The sequence below is a fragment of the Chelonoidis abingdonii genome, chromosome 4 (assembly GCF_003597395.2).
Source record: "Chelonoidis abingdonii isolate Lonesome George chromosome 4, CheloAbing_2.0, whole genome shotgun sequence".
NCBI lineage: Eukaryota > Metazoa > Chordata > Testudines > Testudinidae > Chelonoidis > Chelonoidis abingdonii.
In genome coordinates, this window is record NC_133772.1 from 152497406 (window position 1) to 152519286 (window position 21881).

Below are 21881 nucleotides of genomic sequence, written 5' to 3' on the forward strand. Positions count from 1 at the left end.
GACTTAGAAATGGTTTGCTGGTATAGCTATAGTGGCAAACCCCTCCTAGCGTAGACACAGTTATATTGGTATAGCCTGCTGCCAAGCACATTGCGCTTTCCTGCCAGAAGCACTTTTTTGCCAGTTTAATTTTGTCTACACTGAGGCTCTGCCTGGTATAAAAATGTTGCCAAGAAAAAAATTCCTCCCTAGTTGACATTACCATACTGGGAAGTCTCTCATGTGGACCTGGCTTTGATCTACTATATTGTGTGTTGGGTAAATATGTCACATTGCCAAATGCTGTTCATGAATGTTTATTTCCTTTTCATCCATGAGAATACTCCCGTATATTACCTGGTAACTTTAAGCAGATACTCTTTGTGCAGGTAGCTTTTAAAATTACATCTATTGTTACTATGCTAACATGTAAAGCCCCAATTGTGATACAGACTGCATTATGCTAGAATCAGCACAAGCAGAGAGAGCTGGTCTCTGCCATTGAGCGGTTATGGTTTAGATTGTTGGACTATCACAATATGAAAAGTATTGGAGTCAAAGGTGATTCTAAAGATTAGCTAGGCCCATTCAGGGTTTCTTTATCTGTGCCTGACAATCCAGACCAACATCCATCAGCTTCCATCTTCTCCAACCCCAAGAAGCTGATCGGTACCAGCTTTTTGTTCTTACTCAAAAGTTCCTGGCTGCATGTTGCCGCAAGGCAGTGCCGTCACAGGTCAATAACCTCACCATAAAAGTCTGAGAGAGGGGTGTCTGAGACCAAACTGAACCAGAAATGCCTGACAGCCAGTCCCATTCAAGGTGCCTGGTTCCGTGAAGTGGTGTGGTGTTGCTAATCAGTAAGGGTTGCACTCTTACTGTTCTAGCATTTAGTTTGTAGTCATACCTGTGATGGCCTGGGTGCGTTCCAGCCATCCAAAGAGGGATAGTCCCTGCTCCCGTGAGCAGGACAGGCAGGTAACTCAAGGAACTCAAAAGGCAACTGGCTACAGATTGATTCACTACAAGCAACACAAGAATGGGTTTGCAAGAGGGACTTAGAAGTGGAGAGGGCAGTGGCCTTACAGGTGAGCTCACACTAGGGTTGTGCCATTCATAGGCAACCATGTGACTGAATGTATGGAAGTGGTTGGGTGAGAGGCAGACAAGAGCAAAGGGGAAGGGTAGATTCTAGAATGAGCCTTGAAGGAGGGGAATGGTAGGTTAAACTTGATGCACCAGCAGATGGTAGGTGGGGAGGCACCAGAAGGATGCAAAGGAGAGATGGCTTTAGCAGTGACATTTCACGTGGAGCAGAGGGTTTGTGTGTCTGGCCCCTCAGAGAGGAGGGTATTGCAGTGGAATACTTGTGTGGATGAGGGAGGAGGGATAGCATGGGAGATGTTGAGGGTTTGGGACAGGAGCCAGCAGCTTAACCTTAAGAAAATTAAGATCTCATTAAAAATCATGGAAAGGAGTGCAGTTTTGTATTTGTAATGTATTTCCAAAGGCTTCTTCACAGACTGGGCTGATCCCAGTCCTGGCTCTGAACACACCTGCAATGGGGACTTTGACTCCAGTGCACAGACTCAATCCCTCACATGTAACAAGACCTGAATTTTCTCAGGGCATTTTCCTGTACAGCACTGTAGCCAGTACTGCTGTAACACTTCAGTGAAAATGCTGCCGTGAGAAGCACTCCCAGCGGTGTAGTTAATTCAGCTCCCCAGGAGGTGGTACCTATGTAGAGAGGAGAAGCTCTCCTGTTGACAGCTGTCTACGTATGGGGTGAGGTGGGGAGAACTACATAGGTCAGAGGTGTGAATTTTTTACATCTCTGAGCGACGCACTTCTACCAACACAGGCCTGTAGTGTAGACCAGCCCTAAGTCAGACCTGCATAAAGTGGGGGGAGGAAGAAAGATATCTCAGACCCTGAATTAGAATTTACCATTTATTTAGCAAATTGCTGGGGCTCAGTTCTTCCCCCCTTTGCTCAGACTGAGAACTGACTTCCTTGGGGCGGATGAGGTGGTTTGATAAAGGAGTCTACGTATGTGCAATAGCCATATAATCACCAAGACAGCTTATTGGAAAAGAATATGCAAGTTGTGCTCAATGCACCCAGCTACTTAAAGCACGGGTTCAGCTGGTGGGATGGCAGATGGCCTTTGTCACTCCTGCTAGCTCAGGCATCCTGCAGCAGTTGTGTTCTTTCCCCTTTGGTTTGTAATTTTTTTTATCTCCAGGACTCAAGGAAAGTTTTGCTTGAAGGCTTCAGACTGTCTCATTCCTATGACTGCCTTGTCCTAACAAGGTGACCAGGATCCCCCACACTGCTCCAAAGGTGATCACGCTAACCTGTATCTAGTTACAAAATATTTTCCTCTGACTGCTGCTGCTGCTATTTCTGCCTCGTAGAGCTCGGCCTGGCTGCTTTGAAACTACAACATTTTATCTTATCTTTGCTCATTTCTGAGGGGATAAGAGGAGAAATCTCCCTCTTCCTTACTTCAACTAAAGCTCAAAGCCAAATAACCCCGAATCCCTTCTAAGGCTGTTTTACAGCTCTTTCCAGTGGGAATAGAAAGGAGAGCAGAACTTGCACCTGCCTACTGGTAGTAGTTAGACCTGTGTCGGTCCCAGGATATTAGAGACGAGGTGAGTGAAGTGATACCTTTTATTGGAACAACTTCTGCTGGTGAGAGATGTTTTGGAGCCACACACAGATCATCTTTGGGTCTGGGAAAGGAACTCGTAGCATTACAGCTAAATGCAAGACAGAGCAGCTTGTTTAGCATATGGCCTTTGAATGGTCCTTTACTATATGTGCTAACTACTTACGCTAAACAATCTGTTCCATCCTGCATGTAGCGGAGCTGCTGGGATTTCCTTTTCCAGACCTGAAGAAGAGCTCTGGGAAAGCTTGTCCTGCTCAGCAACAGAAGTTGGTCCTATAAAAGATATCACCTCACCACTCCTGTTTCTCTAGGTGGGCTGGTGCCCCTGTGGCTGGAGAAGCCAGGCCCCTGCCTGCAGGTGAAGTCACAGCACAAATTAACAAGGGACACCACCACTCTTCCACTTCCTCCCCACAGGATGCAGTTGCTGCTGTTCGCTTGAGTATAAGTGTCAGGCACCCCTTTTCTCTCCCCTGTGTTGTCATGGCCTTTGCTGTGCCCAGCTCATGGGAAGTCTCCCCAGGAGAGCAGCAGCAAGGTCAAATTGCCCAAAAGAGTTGAGACCTACTGATTTCCACAGCACTGACAGCTGCCCTGAGGAATGGTTTGTCTGTGGTAATGGATTAGTTCAATGTAACATTTTACTTCTTAAAAACATATCGTGCTGCATGATCAGAGCTGTGCTGGACAGAAACAGCTGAAGAAGGGCTGCTCCATACCGTTTTTGAGAGAGAAAAATGCTCAACCCCTTCAGTAGGGGGCCAGCACCCTCCCTTTCCATCCATGTAAGTAACAGGAAAGTGATTTAGGATACGTTTGCACTCCAATTAGACACCTGTGGCTGGCCCATGCCACCTGACTCTGGCTCACGCTAAGGGGCTATTTAAGAGCAGTGTAGATGCTCAGGGTGAGGCCTAGGCTCTAGGACCCTGTGAGGTGGGAGGGTCCCAGAGCCCAGACTGCAGCCTGAGACCAAGTCAGCTGGTCCAGGCATCTAATTGCAGTGCAGACATAAACACAAGCCAGCTACCTTTCCTAGCAGGAACATGAGTGAACAGCACAGTGCACAGAGATGCTTTTAGACTAGCCACCATGGGAACCCAATTTCTCCTCTCACCTTCAGCTGCTAGTCCTTAGGCTATGGTTGGAAATGAAGGTAGTGGTTGAGATGCAGCTAATACCATAAAACAAAACCCATTGCTGCAGCACCATTCTAGGCTGCCATGCAGGAGGCAGGGCCTTCCTTGGCTCCAGCCTGGACTGCTTGTTACTTTTGCTGCCAGAGGCTGGGTAGAATATCACGATAACACCAGGTCTGTTAAAGGTGCATTGGGGCTCCTCTCCCACAAGATGTATTTTGATCCCATTGAATTGGAGCCCATGATTCCCAGTGATCCTGGTCAGTCACATCCTCAGCCTTGTTTGGGCATATAAAAGCAGCACCCAGACTGACACTTTGTTTTGTGGCAGCTAGCTGTTCCCCTACCCTGCCCCTTGCCGAGGAGTCTTAACCTAGTCAGCTTATAGACCCTCCTTTTTTTGGTCCTTTTGAATGTTTTAATTTGCTGTGACTGAGGCTTGCATTCAAAATGAAGTGACTGCTACATGGCTCTGCCTGCTCTTTGCTTGGCAAAACTCCCTCTGGAAAAGTGCTCGTCTCACATGTTCGCTCACATTCCCATTGGCAGAAGGGAAGCATGGGTGGACAGCTGCAGTTCTTCATTTCTGCCTCCATGGCACTGACATGGAAAATGTCACAAGGGGATTTGTTTTGAAAGACTTTGTGATGCAAAAACAGGATTCTTATGGAAACTATTCTCTCAGCCTTATCGTTAGATAACAGGCCTTTGCTGAAATCCACACAGGAGCTAGTCTGCCCTCTGGGTAAGTGTGCAAAATCCCCATTAAAAGCAATTAATTACACAGATTAAAAATTTAACAGGTCACAGACTTTAAGAAGTACAACTGTGAGCAGTCAGGCCTCAGGAGGATGCACTGGTGCATGGAATTGCTGTTCAAACAAGAGTAGGACACATGCTATGTACCTACAGCAAGCTGCACTTCCGGCTCCCAAGACCTGCTAGGGGCAGTTATGCGATGCAGTTAATTCAGATCCCAAGCCATTGGACACAGTCAAAACGGCATTTAAACACCCACTGTAGAAAGTGTGATCAACCCAGCATCTTGAGCACAATACATGGTTTAGCCTGGCTTCTGGCAGGAACCATGCCATGCTTGAGGGGGACCTGAAGCTGATGTTACAGGATTAGCCAGCCAGTACCATTTTCAGCATAATTCTACCCAATTAAAGTTTTGCAGTTGGCATAGCCTAAAAGTATCTTTTAGAATTCAACAGCTGTCTCCACATTAATTCCAGTGCAGGGAGCAAAGAGCACAAGCTAAGGGTGGGGTGAGGAATTCATTCATTAAAACTGATTTTCAAATATTAAACTAATTTGAAATAAGACACTTTTTCTCTCCCTCTGAACTACACCACAGTACGAACTACTGCCTGAAGTTTTACATCACTTTATTCCAGGGCAGATTGTACGAGAAGAGAAAGTCGGATAAGGCAGATCTAGAATGCACATTTTATTAAAGTAAAAAAAACAACAACAACCAGACAACATGGGTAAGGGAGACAAGAACCTCTTTATACTCTGCCTATACAATAATAATCCTCTCTTTTGTTCACTGCTACACTACCATAACAAATATCTGGTCTAGTCTAACGTTAAGGTTGTCCAGTTAAATCATTTGAAGATCCTTTAAACAAGTTAACCTTTACCTATTTAGAGTTTCTCCTCAGAAACGCTCATATATTATACAGGATATACAGATTTTGAAACAAGACACTTAAAAACACACATGACTATAGCCGCAACACTAACATAGCTGCATTGTAGTGATTAAGTTGTTCAGCCAGCTGTAGACTCTATATGTACAATTTGTTTTTAATAGTGTTATTTACAATGATGGGCTAAAAGCTCTCTAATCTGACAGGTAAAGGCTCTTGTGTTTAAGTATGTGCAGTTTCATAGCCCTGTGAAAACACAATTATATACACTGTAAACAGCACAGAGCATGAAAATTTCCTCCTCCCAAGAGAAAGTGTATGTGCACTAATATTCCTCTTCCGCATCTGCTGCTCCTCCTCTGGTTTTCTTGTGAAGAGTGCGGTTAAAGCTGTGGCAGGCAGGAACCCAATGATTGTCATGAAGACCCAATTTACACCCAGGGATGCCTTTCTGAGACTTGTGACAGCACATCCAATACCCTGGGCCATATGGTAAAGCTTGACAGTAGGGTTTGGGATGCCACCGGCACAATGACACATCCCCTTTCACATACTTCTTCTTGCACTGCTTGCAAGGATCTTCTTTGTACCGTGGATCACGGACCCAGCGGGAATCAGCTGGCCTTATGTTGTAGTATTCAATGATAAATTTGAAGTAACAACAAGTACATTTAAGAGCAACTAGACTCCTAGTGGGGAGCAACCTGAAGATCTTAACCATGATGTGGTGGGGCAAGAAGGCCATATACTGCTGAGGCTCCAAAAGCTGCTGAATTTTAAACCTAGTCTCCAAAAAGTCATGAGACACCTGCCTTTTCAGACAAGAAGTGTCAAGTATCTGCAAAGCACTTTCCATGGGAGATAGTGAAAGTGCAAATGGCTCTATGGAAACACTATTGATCTCACATACTTTGTTATTGTCAGCAGCATCCTCAGTTTGGCCCACTTCTCCTGGCTTTTCTTTAGTACTTTCCCTTAACCCTGTGTGTTCTTGCTTGGTGTGGTGACCAGGATGCAGAAAGAACAGCCTCCCTGGAAATGGATCTTCACCAAAGCTAATATTAGAAGGCTGCTCTTTCCTGCACCCCTTCTCTGTCTTGGTGACTGATATACTGATGCATAAAGACTCTCTCTTCATCGGATGCGAATTCAGATTACGAATAGATACAGGTTCTCTAGCCGAACAATCAACAGTCGTACTCTTGCTCTGCATGGCATCTGACGACAGCCCAACAGCTCCTGGACCTGCAGAAGGGATGGACCCCAGAGGTTCCACGATCATTTCAGAATCACCTCTGCTGCCGGGTCTAACTGAGATTTCTTGACCAAGCTTGACACTGATGTTCACCATGTGGATATCCACAGCTGCTACTGCTGGAAAGGACTGCTGACCAGAAGCAGCTCCTTCCCATAATTCATCAGCAGCCGAAGGGACATGCTTTGTTCTCTGTCCATCATCATCCACTGTAACAGGATCTTTTAAACTTACCTCCTGGCCAAGGACTTTGGAAGATACTTTCCCGGTGTCACACTCAGACTGCGTGCCATTCGCCAGTAACATCCGCCCTATGTTTCTCCGGAAGCTGTTGTTCCTGGATAGGCTCCCTGCTTCACGCTCGCTCTGGCGCCTCAAGCACTCAGATTCAAGCTTTGCAACCATGTCCAGCACACGCATGGGCTCATTCTGCTGCTCACCACTCCCACAGGTCCCTTTTTCAGAATGTACCTCGCAGGACCCCGGGACAGAGAAAGGATCTGAAGCAGGAAGTGCACCTTTAGATTGCCCACTCAGCCTTGTAGTAGAAGCGTTCGTGCAGTTTTTGGTGCAGTCGGCCAGCAAAGCACTCGCTCTGTGTTCTAGAAAAGCAACCATCTCAATTACAGATAAGGATCGGCCTGGAAATATCCCTTCACCATTGTCATTAACATAATGTACAGAACAGTGCTCAATGCCACATGCAAAAGGCTCAGGCTGGGCGCACCTCCTGTTTGCCTCTCTCATCCTTTCTAATTGAATCTTTGCTTTTATAAGATCCACGGATTTCTTCCTTCGTTTAGCTGATCTTCCATCTATATCCCAGGTGCTTTTAAGTTTCATTGAGCCCATCCTATTGTTGCACTGCTGGGCTGCAAAGAAGGCAATCTTTTCCTTGGTATTCCCAGGTTTCACGACAGCCCAGATATCTAACGGTCCTTCCCCCTCATCCCCCTGGTGGATTGTCGCAGACGGGGCATTCTTCTTCTTCTCAACACTTGGGCTTTCTGCTGGAGCTTTTCCACTCATATTGCACATAGCATTAGGATAAATAATTCCCAAAGGCTTTCGAGAGGAAGTCACGACCGGGGACGTAGGTAAAATGCTCAGTTTGGTGCAGTTGTTCGTATACTTTTCCTCCTGTGCTGACCTTTGATGGCTCATATGCAGGCCTCTCAGGGAATCTTGGCTTATATCTAGAGATCGCTCTTTCTTCTGTAATTTGAGGTATGGCTTTAAGTGCATGCCAGAAGCCCTAGAAAACAAAAGTAAAGGAATTATTGTAAAAGCTGCCCAGGGCTCACCTCCTCCAAATGTGTGTCATAAGAATAAGGCCCACCACAGGGGACAGGAGCCACAGGAGGGGGCCAGAGCAGGAGAGGCACCAGAATGGCTGCAGGGGCAGCAATTGTCATGTCCCCAGCCTGTGATGTCACTGCAGTTCACCCTTGGAGAATGGCCGTTAGCACCCTGGTAATGCTTTGATAAGCCCCAATGACCACGGAAAGGTTCCATTATAATTTCTCTAAAATGTCATGGAAACAGATTTGAGATATAAACAGTCTCCCCAAAGCATTTTAGGTTCCACCCAGTTCTTACAGCTTTCAGTCATTGTAACTATTGATTTAGTCTAGATCTCTGATCCATTCATGTTTTAGCCAAACTGTAAGCCCCTTCTCTCCTCTCCCCAGTCTTGATATCCAGTCACTGATTATCTACTGAAAAGGGTTTTTACAAAGAATGATTAAAGCTGAGTAGAGAAATTAGCAATTGTAATTATAGCATTATACAAAGATCACACCTGATTTCTGATCTGCTAATACCTCCTATAGTCAACAATATCCCTTAGTATGTTGTTAACAACCAATTAACTGCACTTGCCTATGGAGATATCAATGTTCTGTGCAAAGTAAACCTGAAAAAAAGTTACAGGGGGGAAAACAACTAAATGTCAAATTAAGAGTCACTTCTTTGTCTCTATATTTCGCATTATGATGAAGCTGAAGTTTTTATATTGCGAATCTAACAGCTATAAAGTAGACGTCTACTGGAACAAAAGGGGCATTTCTATTACAGCAGCATTACACTCAGCACCTCTTTTCCCCGTGGGCATTTATACATTTATAATTCTGCTCGGTTAAAACCTAGAGCTGCAGGAAGGCCTAGGGGAGCATCCACACTGCCATGGGGGAGATGCAGGACTAATTACCAGCAGCCTTCAGTCTCTGGTCTCACTGGACTGTCACATGAGCATATTACAGGAACAGCTGTAGGGTATGTTTCCATGGTAACAGATTTACATTTTTACATTGTAAAGCCTGTGTTGAAACTAGAATAATCTCTCTTCCTGTTCATTTAAATGGGAATTAAATGCCATCAAATTCATTGGGACAGCTTGCAACAAGTGACCAAAACCACTGACTAGCAAGAGCTGACAGCTACTCCAAAACCAGCGTCTCTACCTTTGCCTTTCTACTCGGAAGACTCTCTTAAAGGTATTATGGAGCTCCATGGTGGCTGTCATGGAATGATTTAGAGATCAAATGTGCCCAGTCCATAGACAAGAGGTGTTTCTAATTGTCAGGCTACTGAATCCAACCTGAGACCCAACAGGCTAGTTGGGCTCCTTCCTTCTCACACATCACAACAGAGGCTCTGTATGATGGCTTCAGTTACACTTGGGCCACCCCAAGTTGGTTTTTCAACTCAGCCTATGGTAGGAACCCAGCCTCTGAGGAGAAAAGTAGGACATTCAGCAAAGAGCGTTTGCTAGAAGCTAAGATTCCTCAACTCCAATTGCCAGGGTAAAATGCATTGGTGCTTGAGGACAACAGTTCTAGACTGAGTCACTGCAACAGATTGTCCAAAGTGAGGGAACGCCTTTCACATTGTTGAGAGGGGGGCTCTGCCTCTGTTTTCTCTTTTCAGTTTCGCTCACCACCCTGGCCCTAGTGGCAGAAGGGAAAGAAGAGTATGTGATACCCACCAAACCTGAGATCTATGCTGTGTACACTAGGAACTGATGGACAGGCTAGCCCACCTTCCCAGAAGGTGCACGGTCAAGAGGTCCCTTGGATCCTCTGCTGCTTTCAGTGAGTCAAGCAGCAGAAGCAATCAACACCATCTTCCCATCCTCCAACACCACCTTCCCGTCCTCCCCCTGCTCCCAGCCTGTGTGTGGAGAGAAGATCGCAACCTCTCGTCACATGCAGACAGTGCCACAGTCACCTATGTGCTTGTACCGACTAGATTAGTGCAATAGGCACCACGGGGTATTATACCCTGAGGCCATGTGGAAGCTCCAGCTTGTACAGAACGTGGCTGCTAAGTCTCTTCTGGGTGCAATTCAAGGTGTCCATTTTGACTCCTTTATTGAATCTAGACCACCTCTTCCAAAAGTTATGACCATGTCCTTTGTTTTCCTTCCAAGTTGGTTTCTCAACTACACAACACTAGGATCAGCTGTGTCCTCTCAGGCTGCACTCAGAAAGTAATCAGGGTCAGAGGTCACTAAACTTCCTGGAAGAGAAACCTCCCAGAAAAATCCAGGCTGCTGCATGCAGAAAGTTGTGCCTGTGATACAGTAGGTGGCACTCTTTCCTCTTCATACTGGAACTGCACTGCGCTGCTGAAGTGTCACCTTTTCCACTAGAAATAAAACAACTTCTGGCCACTTAGAACTGCAGGTCCCTTGCAGAGAGAAAGGTGCAGTTACATAGACATTTTTGCCTTTTGGAGTCCAGTAATTTGGAAGTACAAAATAAAATTCCCAAATGGAATTTCTAGTGCCAGGAAATTTGTAAGATCGAACAGAGCCTCATTTCTCCCTTTTCACATATTTTCTGACATGCACTAAGCAGGGCAATCAGTAAAACATCCTTCATTAAGGAGACTGCCGCTGAAAGTAAGACAAGGTTTTAAATTCATAAAATAGGACTGAACTAATTACTCCAACATGCTTAGTCAGCAGAACTGGTTCAGCTGCTCAAGGCTATTTCTGGTTTATGGCAAGAGAAAAAGAAAAATCACAGCTCATCTATTATGGATTCTTCATTTAAGTTTTCACATTTCCTCCAGTATTTAGGTTACTGGTGAACGAGGTGGAGAATACTACTGAAGGCTGAACAAATTCTATCATACATCAGGAAGCTTAGTTAAGTTTTATTGCCAGAACAATTGTCTCATTTGAATTCAGAGTTCAATTATACTGTGTCTCTATCTAGAATTACTGAAAATCCTAATAGCTTCAGACAGTGATAAGGAAGCACTGTAATTCCATCTGAGCAACAGATTGGGGGTGGCATCTGTTTCTCAACATTTTCAGCCACTGGGGAGATAGCAAGCTGCATTTTAAAAGAATTTCACAGACTTTACAGCAAAAGGTTTATTGGAAAAAAGTTCTCATCCATGGAAATGTGAAGATTAGAAAAAAGAGCTAGTTTTAGATGAACCAACAAGCATTTTCCCCACCCCTAGAGTAACAGCACATGTTCTAATTCTAGAAGCTACAAAAGACACAAGAGTCTTCTCATCAGAACTCGCTCATAATATGAACCATAGCCTAGACACCCTTTAATGCCCCAATTTCTGCAGCACTCCATTGCTACAGGCCAGTTACTGTAGGAGCTGCAAGTAAGTTTTTTAAACTGAGCATTTTTTAAATGAGTTAAACAAAAGAGTGATTCACAAGATCAGGGTCTTACCCCTTGTGGTATTTATGCTGATATTAAATTCAATTTGTTTGCCTCTACCGTGGTGTCTCAGATGTTTTTGCAAAGACAATGACATTGTAGACATTATCAAGTGGGAGCTGGAAGCTTTCGCAACTGGCTAATGGACAGTTAGGGCTTTTGGGCCCCAGGGAGGCTGTTTGGGACTGTGGGCAAGAACATTACCTGGATGTTTCTTCTGAAAAGGATCAGCAGTAAAATAATTAGCTATGTTATTTAAAGTATCATTATTCTACCTTTAAGCCATTGAGATAATGGAGCATCTAAGGGTGCATCTTCGCTTGGAAAAGTGCTGTTGACTCATATTAAAACTATAACCGTTGCCTTGTCTTCACTAGGATTTAACCAAGTTATTTACCATGTGTTAGTTAACACAAGTTCAGAATACACCTTTAGAGAAGACCTAAGAGCTACTCTTCAAGCTGCCTCTGGACTCAGGTAGGTGTTACTGCATCAGTTTACATTTGGAAGGTCATCTCCACAATGATGAAGGTTCAGAAACCAAAGAAATTGTTTACTTTCCGTGAAAGCTTAGATATAAGAGCAGAAGTCTGTAGTACAGCTGGTGAGAAGTTCTCAATCTAAACTGTTTTTCTGTTCTATGGGCCAGGCTCCTCAGTCAGACTACATCCCGCAGAATGCACCATGGCCAGGGACTCTCATGTTTCAAGAGAGGAGGCCACAGCACACGATGGGAGATTCCATCTCACCTATAGAGAAGAACAAGACCATGAGGCACCACAGCAGCACTTCCAAATCAAAAAAATCTTGACCGAATACCAAACCATTTCAATATTCCCATTTCTCCCTCAACGCTGACATTTGCCACAGGAGAAGAATTTTTTTGTTGACCAGCTCTAGTCTGCAGCAAGTTCTATAGTGTTGTAGATTACAAAAGGACAGAGTCTAAATGAATTGCCTGGACCAACTGCTAAACATGACCTTGGGCAAGTAACTTCCCCTTCCCGTTCCTCAGTTTCTCCATCTGCAAAATGGGGATAATGATCCAGAGCACCTCTGTAAAGCATTTGGAAAGTTACAGATAAAGAATGCAGAGTAAGAGCTAGTTATTATTAAAACACATTTTGGTTCTAGTCAACCACTTTTAAGCTTTGGAAGCCCCCAAAATCATTTGGCCCAGATTCTCAGCCCTGCTTCTGCCCCTTTGCCCTGCTCAGGCAGGGCAAAGCAGCCTAAAAGCTGCTCTACAGAGCACTCCAAAGGACCCCGTGGCATAGGGCAATCTCTGGGTGGCATAAAGTCAGCATATCTGGCTCTATACCACCCACTACCCTTCCCCCGGTGTACGGAGAGTGACACTGAGTGGGAGGAAGCAGGGCTGGATACAATGCATTCTTACCGATCATCACAGAGACAACCGCCCCTCCCCAGGGAGTCAGTGGGAGTTTTGCTGCAGTTAGACTGCAAGATTTGGCTGTAGGTCAATAACAGACTGATGAAGCATCTGTCCCCTCCACCCAGTCAAGAAAGGTACTACACAGAATTTGTTTGTTTCACACGCACACAGGTATGAGAAGCTGAAAGCTGACAATTTCCCTCCAGAGTCTGGAAGATTACAAGATTTCAACATCTTTAAAAAAGGAGAAACACATTTTATATTATTAAGCTTGAATTCAGCGCTGTATTTTTGTCATTTGCATTTTCTCTAATGCATCAATATGAGTTGTTTTGAGTCTTGCAAGAGCAACACAGATGCTCTCAATTGCCTTGTAAGCACTAATGTTTGAAAAAGAAGGGCACAACTGAATTTAATCAGAGAAACAGGTGTCTGCTTGAAGCAAAATTTAAGGTTGTACTAATCTAATTATTTACTCTCTAGGCAGACGGCCCACCCTACCGATTACTGGTATTTCTGCTAGCTTTTTTAAGCTCGCTGCGTATTTCAAATCCTACTACAGCAATCCACTCTCCAATTATATTTGTATTTCAAAGCCATATCCCCCTAAAGTTACAGCTGTTGCTACAAAAAAAAATAAAAATCCAAAGGCTTCTCCGAGGACCCGAGCAGCAGTAATGATGTAGCTGCTGTTATCTAATTAAAAAAATATTAAGGAACAATTGTGCCCCATAGTCATTAGAACTACTGCGAATATTTCACTTAAAGGGAAAGGTTCTCCAAAGCCAGGGTTTTATTTAGGAGTTTGACTGGCACACAACGCAGGTAATTTAGGAGTAGGCCTACATGTGGTAACCATTCATGGCCCAAATGGGGTCTTTTTGTACCGTTTGACTTGATGGAATGTAGAGGATGTGGAATTCAGTGGTTCCCTGTGGAGGCCAGCTCTGTAGGAAGTCTTCATAATAACGATCTCCCCACCTAAGGCACGAGGTCACAGCCAATCCATCTCTGTTTATATGCAGGCTCCCGTAACCGCTTTTCTTGCCCCACACAGTGTTTCACTGTCTCTCTGCCACCTAGAAACTGGGCAACAAAACAGACAAACAAACGATACTGTTAGAACACAGCCTAGTCAGAGCAGGGACTCTTCCTACATTAGGTGTAGGAACAAGACTCAATACAATGGTGCTATGATCCTGATCAGGGTTTCTGGGCAGTGCTAAGATACATCATCACCACCACCAACCATCCACGTGCTGGAAAAGCTAGTCAGATGTACTCACAAGGTTTGATTCTACCTGTGGCTGCAACAGCACTTAGCATGCTTTACATCTTCAAAGGCCTTTGCAAACACCACACACGCTCCGTTATGCTTTCTGCCTAATGGCACTGCACAGAGGTATGGTTTTCAAGGCTGAAATTAAAATGTTGAAGCAGTAAAATCGTCAAGACTGCCAGAAAATGATGCTAGCTTTCCAAGCTGAGTGACATACTGAATTTCAAAAAGTACAAACACGTACTGCCAGGCTGCCTTAGAACTTTGTGGAAGTTGTCCTCTGTTAACACCACATACAGATAAGACAGCAAATTAGCCAAAACAAAGCTACCATGAAGTATTTCCAATCTGTACTAGCAAAAAGAACAGGAATACTTGTGGCACCTTAGAGACTAACAAATTTATTTCAGCATAAGCTTTCCACTCCAAGCTTATGCTCAAATAAATTTGTTAGTCTCTAAGGTGCCACAGGGACTCCTGTTCTTTCTGCGGATACAGACTAACATGGCTGCTACTCTGAAATCTGTACTAGGTTGTTCCTTTCGCTCCTTGTCCTTGCAGCAGACGATATTAGCACTGCATTAACATTTGGACAGTAACAGCCACCTTCAAAATTGAAACCTAGAAGGAAAAAGTGAACCAGCACATGAGACCTGGAAAAACTCATGCATTAAAATGTGAGCTGCCAACAGCTTGTTCTACAGTGCATTGTTTGCTTCCTCTCTAGAGGACAATGTGCAGTGACGCCATAGTGAAGGAATGCCATTTTTCCAAGCTAACTGTAACGCTGTGACCCAGAAGATTTACCATTTATTGTAGCAGGTTGTTCTATCCGTGTCAACTGCTTTGCACAACACTCTTCCTGCTGCCCCTTTCTCACAACAAAATCTTGGTAGCGTAGACAAGCAGAATCTCCCGGCAGGAGGAGGAACTTGCCGAAGCCAAGTATTTACTAAAATAAAAAATTCTGCAGCCAGGGAGCATAGCACAATCTGTTAGCAGGTGCCTGCCTGCCAAAAAGAAAGCCTTTTCCATCAAAAAGCAACTCTCTCTTTATAGGTCTATGAATGGCTCCGCTAATCAATACTTGATTATACCTTCTCAGCAACTCCACCCACAGCCTCACTAACACAGCTCTCCTTGAGAGGGAGAGTAAATCCGACCATGACTCATTGAAAAACTAATTAAGGGCAACTTTCCTGCAAAGAGAAGGCAAACTGGTTTGCATTCAGATGCAAGTCTATGGTGGAGATTAAGAGTGGCAGCCATTTCACACACCCTTTGAAGGTGTGAAGGCAGGTCAATCAACTGCCCGTATGTGACTATGCAGGAGCTAAAAATTAAAAAAAGGTTACTCTGTAATCCTGCAGTCTTCACAGGAAAAAAAAATCAATGCTGAATATTCCTGGCACACACAAGTTTCTTGACAAATTGGAGAACAGAAAAAACACATTAGAATCATAGAGCTGGCGGGGGGAATTAGAGAATTTCTGACTGACTCTGTGGAACACAGAACAAGAGTTTACATGGCTTTGAATTTGCACAACAAGAATGAAAGCTTCTTACTAGAACACACGTTCATTAGCGCAGACACAACCTAATCTGTGTGTGTGACAAAGATCTATTTGCAAAGGTAAAATTGCAGCACAGAATATAATCTGTACTGTAAACCATTCCCACTACGTGGTGTTTAAAAAAAAAATCTGGCCATGATAAATACATATGCAAATGTGTGAGTAACTTGTGAGTTTCTATCAAGAATTTACACTTGGAATCTTCACAGGGATTTAAACCAAAAGTTACATAAAGGTCTTTACTTATATTCTGCCTCACCAGCGCCCAATGGGAGCACTTAGGTCCTTATTTTCACCGAGGCTTTGGTGTCGCTTCCCTTTTTTGGGCTCATCCACACTTGGATTTCAGACTCAGGCTACGTCTAGACTACCCGCCGTATCGGCGGGTTAAAATCGATTGCTCGGGGATCGATATATCGCGTCTCATCTAGACGCGATATATCGATCCCTGAACGCGCTTATATCGATTCCAGAACTCCACCAACCCCAATGGAGTTCCGGAATCGACAGGGAAAGCCGCGGACATCGATCCCGCGTGGTGAGGACGGGTGAGTAATCCGATCTTAGATATTCGACTTCAGCTACGCTATTCATGTAGCTGAAGTTGTGTATCTAAGATCGATTTCCCCCCGTAGTGTAGACCAGCCCTCAGTAGGAGCTGTCATGTGTTGCCATGAAATACTGTGCTGGTGCCCATGTAATGGCAACTGTGGCATTTTAAAAATGCCAGACACCTTTTGCATGGATTAAAAGTTACATACTGAAAGTGTTTCTGTAAGCAATGTACTTAGTTAAGCGCATTGTGGTAGGGTAACACCAATAAAAGTATTTTAAATGCTTCTAAGCAAGTTAATATTCATAAACTAGCCATGCACAGATACCATCTCCAAATCCTACCGGTAACCATACCCAAACGATAGAAAGTCACACCAAAAAAAAACAAACAAACCAGGATAGTGAGGCCAAACACAAGCTCCATGGTAAGTTAAAATAGCGCATTCAGAATACTGCAGAAAGAAGAAAATCAAACTGCAGACAGAACTGCATTAAAATAGTCAAGGGCAAATTCACATGGCATTTTGGAACAGGCTAAAAGTGGAGGTGCACCGAAGAGGGAAGTGTGCGTTGGGGAAGGGATAAGAAAAGCAGAGCCGAGAGACCTGTCATCAGTAATTCGTCCGAGAAAGGTGTTATTAAATGTTACTCTATGGATGGGTATTGCCCCCAATATAAGCCAGTTAAGGATATGCCATGTGGCAAGCAAGCATAAACTCAGTGTGGGTTTTAGTCCCCCTCTAGTGGCTGGTCCACATAAAGGGGTTCATTAGATTGCTAATGTCTCCAACTTCCTAGACCCACTTCTTCAGCTCAAGCAATAGAGGTTTGTGGTTTTGATCCAGACGTCCAGGATTCAGTCCCGGAAATGCTCACCACAACTCTATCATGGCTATAGAATGCTACTCTTGGAGAAGGTATTCCCACCAGGAAGTATTCCAGTTTTCATCCTTAATTACTTTTTGATAATTAACGCAATACAAAGCTGTATGAAAAACAGAAAAGGGAACCTCATCCAGTTCTTCTCCTGTGCATTCCCCATCCCCCTTCCAGATAAGCATTGGGAAGGAATTCAGCCCCTCACTGCGTGCCTAGGCATATTTCCCCTTTAAGGCAATGGCTGGCAGGCAGCTCACCCTGTACTGCTGCCACAGTTTGTGAAAACTGATATCTTAACTCAGCAAATACAGATGAGGGCAAACGCAGAGTCAAGTCTCTTAATTTGGGCAATGAGACACTGTACTATTTGAGCTCCAGACATATCACAGTAGCTAGGCCTTTTCTGGCATGGACTTGCTTTAAACTCTCAGCTTTACACCATAGCAACCCAGCTTACAAAATGAAAGGATTCAAACAGTTAGGCCAGGCCAGTCACTCCAGTCAGAAATGCACCTTCTAGCTGGAAATAGCAACAAGGCAGTGACCTACAGTTCTTCAGCAGAATCAAATGTACTGTTCCTGGTCAACAAAATAAACTCCTTTTGCCCATTCCATTTTCATTCAAAATTGTTTGAATGTGCCTGATCCACTGAGGAAGTATAATGGGCTAGACCTAAGAAAAGTCAAAATTGTGAAAAATAATGGTCCCTTAAGCGTCTATCGCCTTGACCTTTTGGTCAGCTAGGTAAGCTCAAAGTGCTGTCACGCTAAACAAGGTTTTGTCACTACACTAGTTGGATGAAAGACTACCAAGTCATTCTCAGGATGCTGTAGAAGTGATGTTAACTATGCCACAGACGAGGAAACATTCAACATGGTGTTAAAAGACTGCTGGGGGAAGTGGCCAGTCATCCAAAAGATGAAGTTAAATCCTGACCGCTTGTCATTAGAAATCCCACAGCAATTTCACAAAACAAGAGCATTTGTTCAAATTCCATTTTGGGTCGTAGCACTCCACCTATATCAAGTTCTCCCTACAGTTTTAGTTAGAACAGTCTAAGAGATGTACAGTTTTCACTTTCGAGCCCCATCTGTTACTTACAAAGAGTGTGGAATCTATGAAAAATGCTCTGTAGCTTCCTTCATCTGAGAGAATCCTAGAGAAGTGCAAAACCATTGCTTATACTTCATTTAGTCTCAAAATTCACGTCTCTGGATGGCACAAAGCTATTCACAGAAACTGGCAGCAGTGTGTAGGCCAAGTATAGTGGTGAGATATTCTATGTCAGAGCAAACACCCACAGCCTCTTGGCTTATGAAACACCACTGACCCAAGACACTGATGGGCCAACAAGAATGAAACTCAATGGCCAGGAAGATACAAAGGGGCAGGGGGGGAGGTGACCAAGCCCTTCAGTGGGAGCTACAGTAAGTGGATGTCAAGGAGAGTTGAGGATGCTCTGCATCTGACCCTGATCTTGCAAGAACAGCAGAGGTTTAAGGGCCAAAGCGCAGGAGGAATTAAAGCCAAGAGTGAAGTAAAACCCTACAACACAGGAAACAGCTACCTACACATCAATATGTACGATATACATACTGAACATTATTTCGTTCAGGAGGGAATAGTGTGCAGGAATTGTGGTAATTGAATAGTACATACAACTCCACTCAAAAAATGTACTGAGCAAGTTGTGAGGGTTTGGTTGTTAGTTTTTCAGCATCAACTACTCAGTTCATTGAATACAGGACTCCAGAAGTATCTGGCACAAACCAAGATTGTTTGGTAATATTTCCTAACTCAAGATGCTATACCAGGTTTCCAAACAACATTATCTGGAGCAAAGCTAGACAAAGAAGCCACACCAAATGGCAGCTGTCACTACAGAGAGCAAGCCAGCCAGTGCAAGCATAGCCTCACATTACAAGGGACTACCCAGACGCTACTAGATTTGTTATACAAGACTAAGGGCAGGTCAGACTAACTCCCCAGCCACTACACAATCTTGCACAGCTTGCCATGACAGATTTAAGCAGGCTGAACACAAAAGACTGTGTGGCTTTAAATAAATTCTTAAGATTCAGTATTCATTGCCATACTTGATAAACTTAAACATCATGAGATGATCAGGGAGTTGGAGAACAAAGGTGCTGACAGGAGCATAAAAATTAACACAGGCACCAGCTAAATCATTAAAAGAATATGAAGTTGTCTACTATCCTACTGACCTGTTCAATACAACTAGCTCAATGAAGAGTGGAGCTTCTCCTACTCTCTAAAGAAAACCAGTTCTGTGTAATTATGTAAGCTTGCCACAGCCAAAACAGAATAGCTAGAAGACATCAACAGAGCCTAACAGTAATATATAGAGCCATTGATGCAACTTTAATCCACCTGTTCAAAAGAATTTACACTTCCTAAACATTGTGCTCCCCACTCCCATTCATAATCTCATAGACCACAGTGCTGATTTTTAGGAATTACAATGCTAAACAGCAGCAATATGAGGAGGAGTAATGCAGAAGGGTAGGAAAGACTAAGCAGGCACACTTTAAATTTAAAAAACAACTGGTTTCAAAGATGATGTGCTGAGGCACTAGAGACCCAGGTCCTCAAACTAATGGTCAGTTACCAAATGAAAGGGTAGAGGATGAAGTTCTGTGCTGTAGAGTCTTCTAACTTTTCTAACACATTTCGGTTCATGGTGTCTACACTAATAAAATGGCAAGTACTCCTGCTCTCCACATAACAGACCTGTGACAAGGTCTCCAAAGACTGGCTTCAAGGTAACCATGCCATTTAAAAGTGACAAGAAGACAGACAAGTATGAAGGCAAACCCGCATCCATTTCTGATCTCACCCACCCACCCACACACATACACACACCCGAGTCGTCCCCAACTGAATGTTTCTGTGATCAAGCCCCCCACTGGAAGGCCTCCAAGCTGGGAAGAAGTCCTACAAACACAATCTTTTGATGAAGTCTGGTAAATATCCACTATGACCATCTTATGATGTTTCTCCTTGAGCTTTTAGCCCTTTCAAAGCTGTTCCCACCTCCACCAGCCTCTTTCTGTCCAGGAGGCTCATTGTTTGATTGGAGTCCTGCTAGTCCTAGCAGCTATTTTCTCTGTATTGGTTTATGAAGAACGTGGGAGATATCTGTATTTCTTATAAACAGTAATTGTATAGAGGTACAAACTATCATGTGGCCTGCTGCATGGGAACAGAGTTAACTCCATCCTAAGTGGTTTTTACACATCTCCAGGAAGGCAGATAATGACTAACTCAAATTGCTTGTGCTTAATGAACAAGACAGTGAATCTGCTGCTGGAAGCCTACCTCTGACCCCTGGTGAGATGCATAAACCAGACTGACTAGGTCCTGGGTTCCCAGGACTTACAAAGAAGCTTTGAACAAGACTCCCTGTGAACTCAGAGGGGGTGAGCAGGGCCGGCGCTTCCATTAGGCAACCCTAGGTGGTTGTCTAGGGCGCCAGGATTCGGAGGCAGCACTTTGTGCGCTCCCCATGGGGCGCACGGGAGCTTCCGGTTCCGCTCCCGTCGCGCCACCGAAGAAGGATCTTCTGCCGACGTGCCACGGAAAACAGCGGCAGGCAATTGAGCAGCTCAATGACTGCCACTGTCGCCTGTGGCATTTCGGCGGAGGGTCCTTCTTCGGCAGCGCGATGGGTGTGGAACCGGAAGGTCCCACGCGCCCAGTGGGGAGCGCACAAAATGCTGCCCCCTAAATTCTGCCTGGGGCACCAGAAATCCTGGCGTCGCTCCTGGGGGAGAGACTGACTGGGGGAGAGACTGAGATAAAGGCATAAGCTGCAGGGGTGTGGCCTGTCTCACCCAGCCCCAATGCACACACAGGTGGTAACCAGGGGTGCTGTGATCTGGGGACCCAATCTAGGCATGGGGCAAAATGCAGATTCCAACCTGGGAGAAATGAAGGCATGGGCCCATAACTTGGAAGGGGGTGCCCATGAAGAGGTCAGGTGAGGGGTCAATAGTACTGCTCACCCCAGAAACGTGACACACACACTTCAGACTGATATAGAACGCTAGAAAGGACACTGATCAGTATGATCTCCAGGCAGTCTGGACATTACTGAAGAATGCAACAAAATGGATACCCATATACCTGGCTGAACATAGCAAGACAATGCAACATAACATCTACCAACAGAAAACTCAGAACCTTTAGCCTCTCTCCAATATTACCCCACCCTTACAATTCACACAACCCATATCTCCAGATACCTGGAAAAAGGATGAGCTTTGCAGCATCCCCTGAAGGTCCCCAGATTCAGACTGTCATTCAGGGGAAAGGACATATTCCAAAGTTGTGGGGCTCTCAGAGTACATCTAGTCAGTAGCCCCTTCTCATACATACCAACAGGACTTCAGCTCAAGTGCTTCTCCTGATAACTGTGGTAGCACGGCATGGCACAGGGAGAGTGGCAGTCTCAGGCAGGCAGCAAAGCCGCTAAAATCTTTATAGGTCCAACCAACACCTTCAACTTCACCCAGAAAACCACAAGCAGACAGAGCAGATGGAACTGGTTGCATATGCTCACAGTGAGATACTCCACTTATCAAGCAGACTGACATGATGATGCATAACTGAGGAAAGCAATTTATCAAGCAGACCACCACATTCTGTGCCAGCTTCAGTTTTGGTATTATTTTAAGGCATAGCCTCACGCAGAGCACACTAAATTATCTAATCTCATGGTGACAGAGACATGAGTGACAGTCACAAGGTACACATCTGAAAGGAAAGGTCACAA

The 21881-nt window shown here is 44.5% G+C and overlaps 1 protein-coding gene and 1 long non-coding RNA gene across 12 annotated transcripts in view; one reads left to right on the forward strand and one right to left on the reverse strand.

Annotated features, from left to right (window-relative positions):
- The window catches only part of FBXO34 (F-box protein 34), a 93240-nt gene that overhangs the window by 8779 nt on the left and 62580 nt on the right, over window positions 1–21881 (reverse strand). For 5 of the 10 annotated variants that reach the window (XM_032770363.2, XM_075065786.1, XM_075065787.1 and 2 more), the window contains 2 exons: window positions 13686–13884; window positions 5239–7966 (listed from right to left, as the gene is read on the reverse strand). In XM_032770363.2, coding sequence (XP_032626254.1) covers window positions 5782–7966; window positions 13686–13762 — 2262 coding nt within the window. In that variant the 5' untranslated portion in view covers window positions 13763–13884 and the 3' untranslated portion in view covers window positions 5239–5781. The other 5 variants (XM_032770362.2, XM_075065788.1, XM_032770368.2 and 2 more) reach the window with 5 other exon arrangements.
- On the forward strand, window positions 1008–12501 carry LOC116819024 (uncharacterized). 2 transcript variants are annotated; one of them, XR_012655853.1, is made up of 4 exons: window positions 1008–1067; window positions 2228–2325; window positions 4348–4543; window positions 11214–12501. It is a non-coding gene; the product is annotated as an uncharacterized LOC116819024 (long non-coding RNA). The 2 variants fall into 2 exon arrangements; XR_012655852.1 differs by lacking the exon at window positions 1008–1067 and having other exon boundaries at window positions 1254–2325.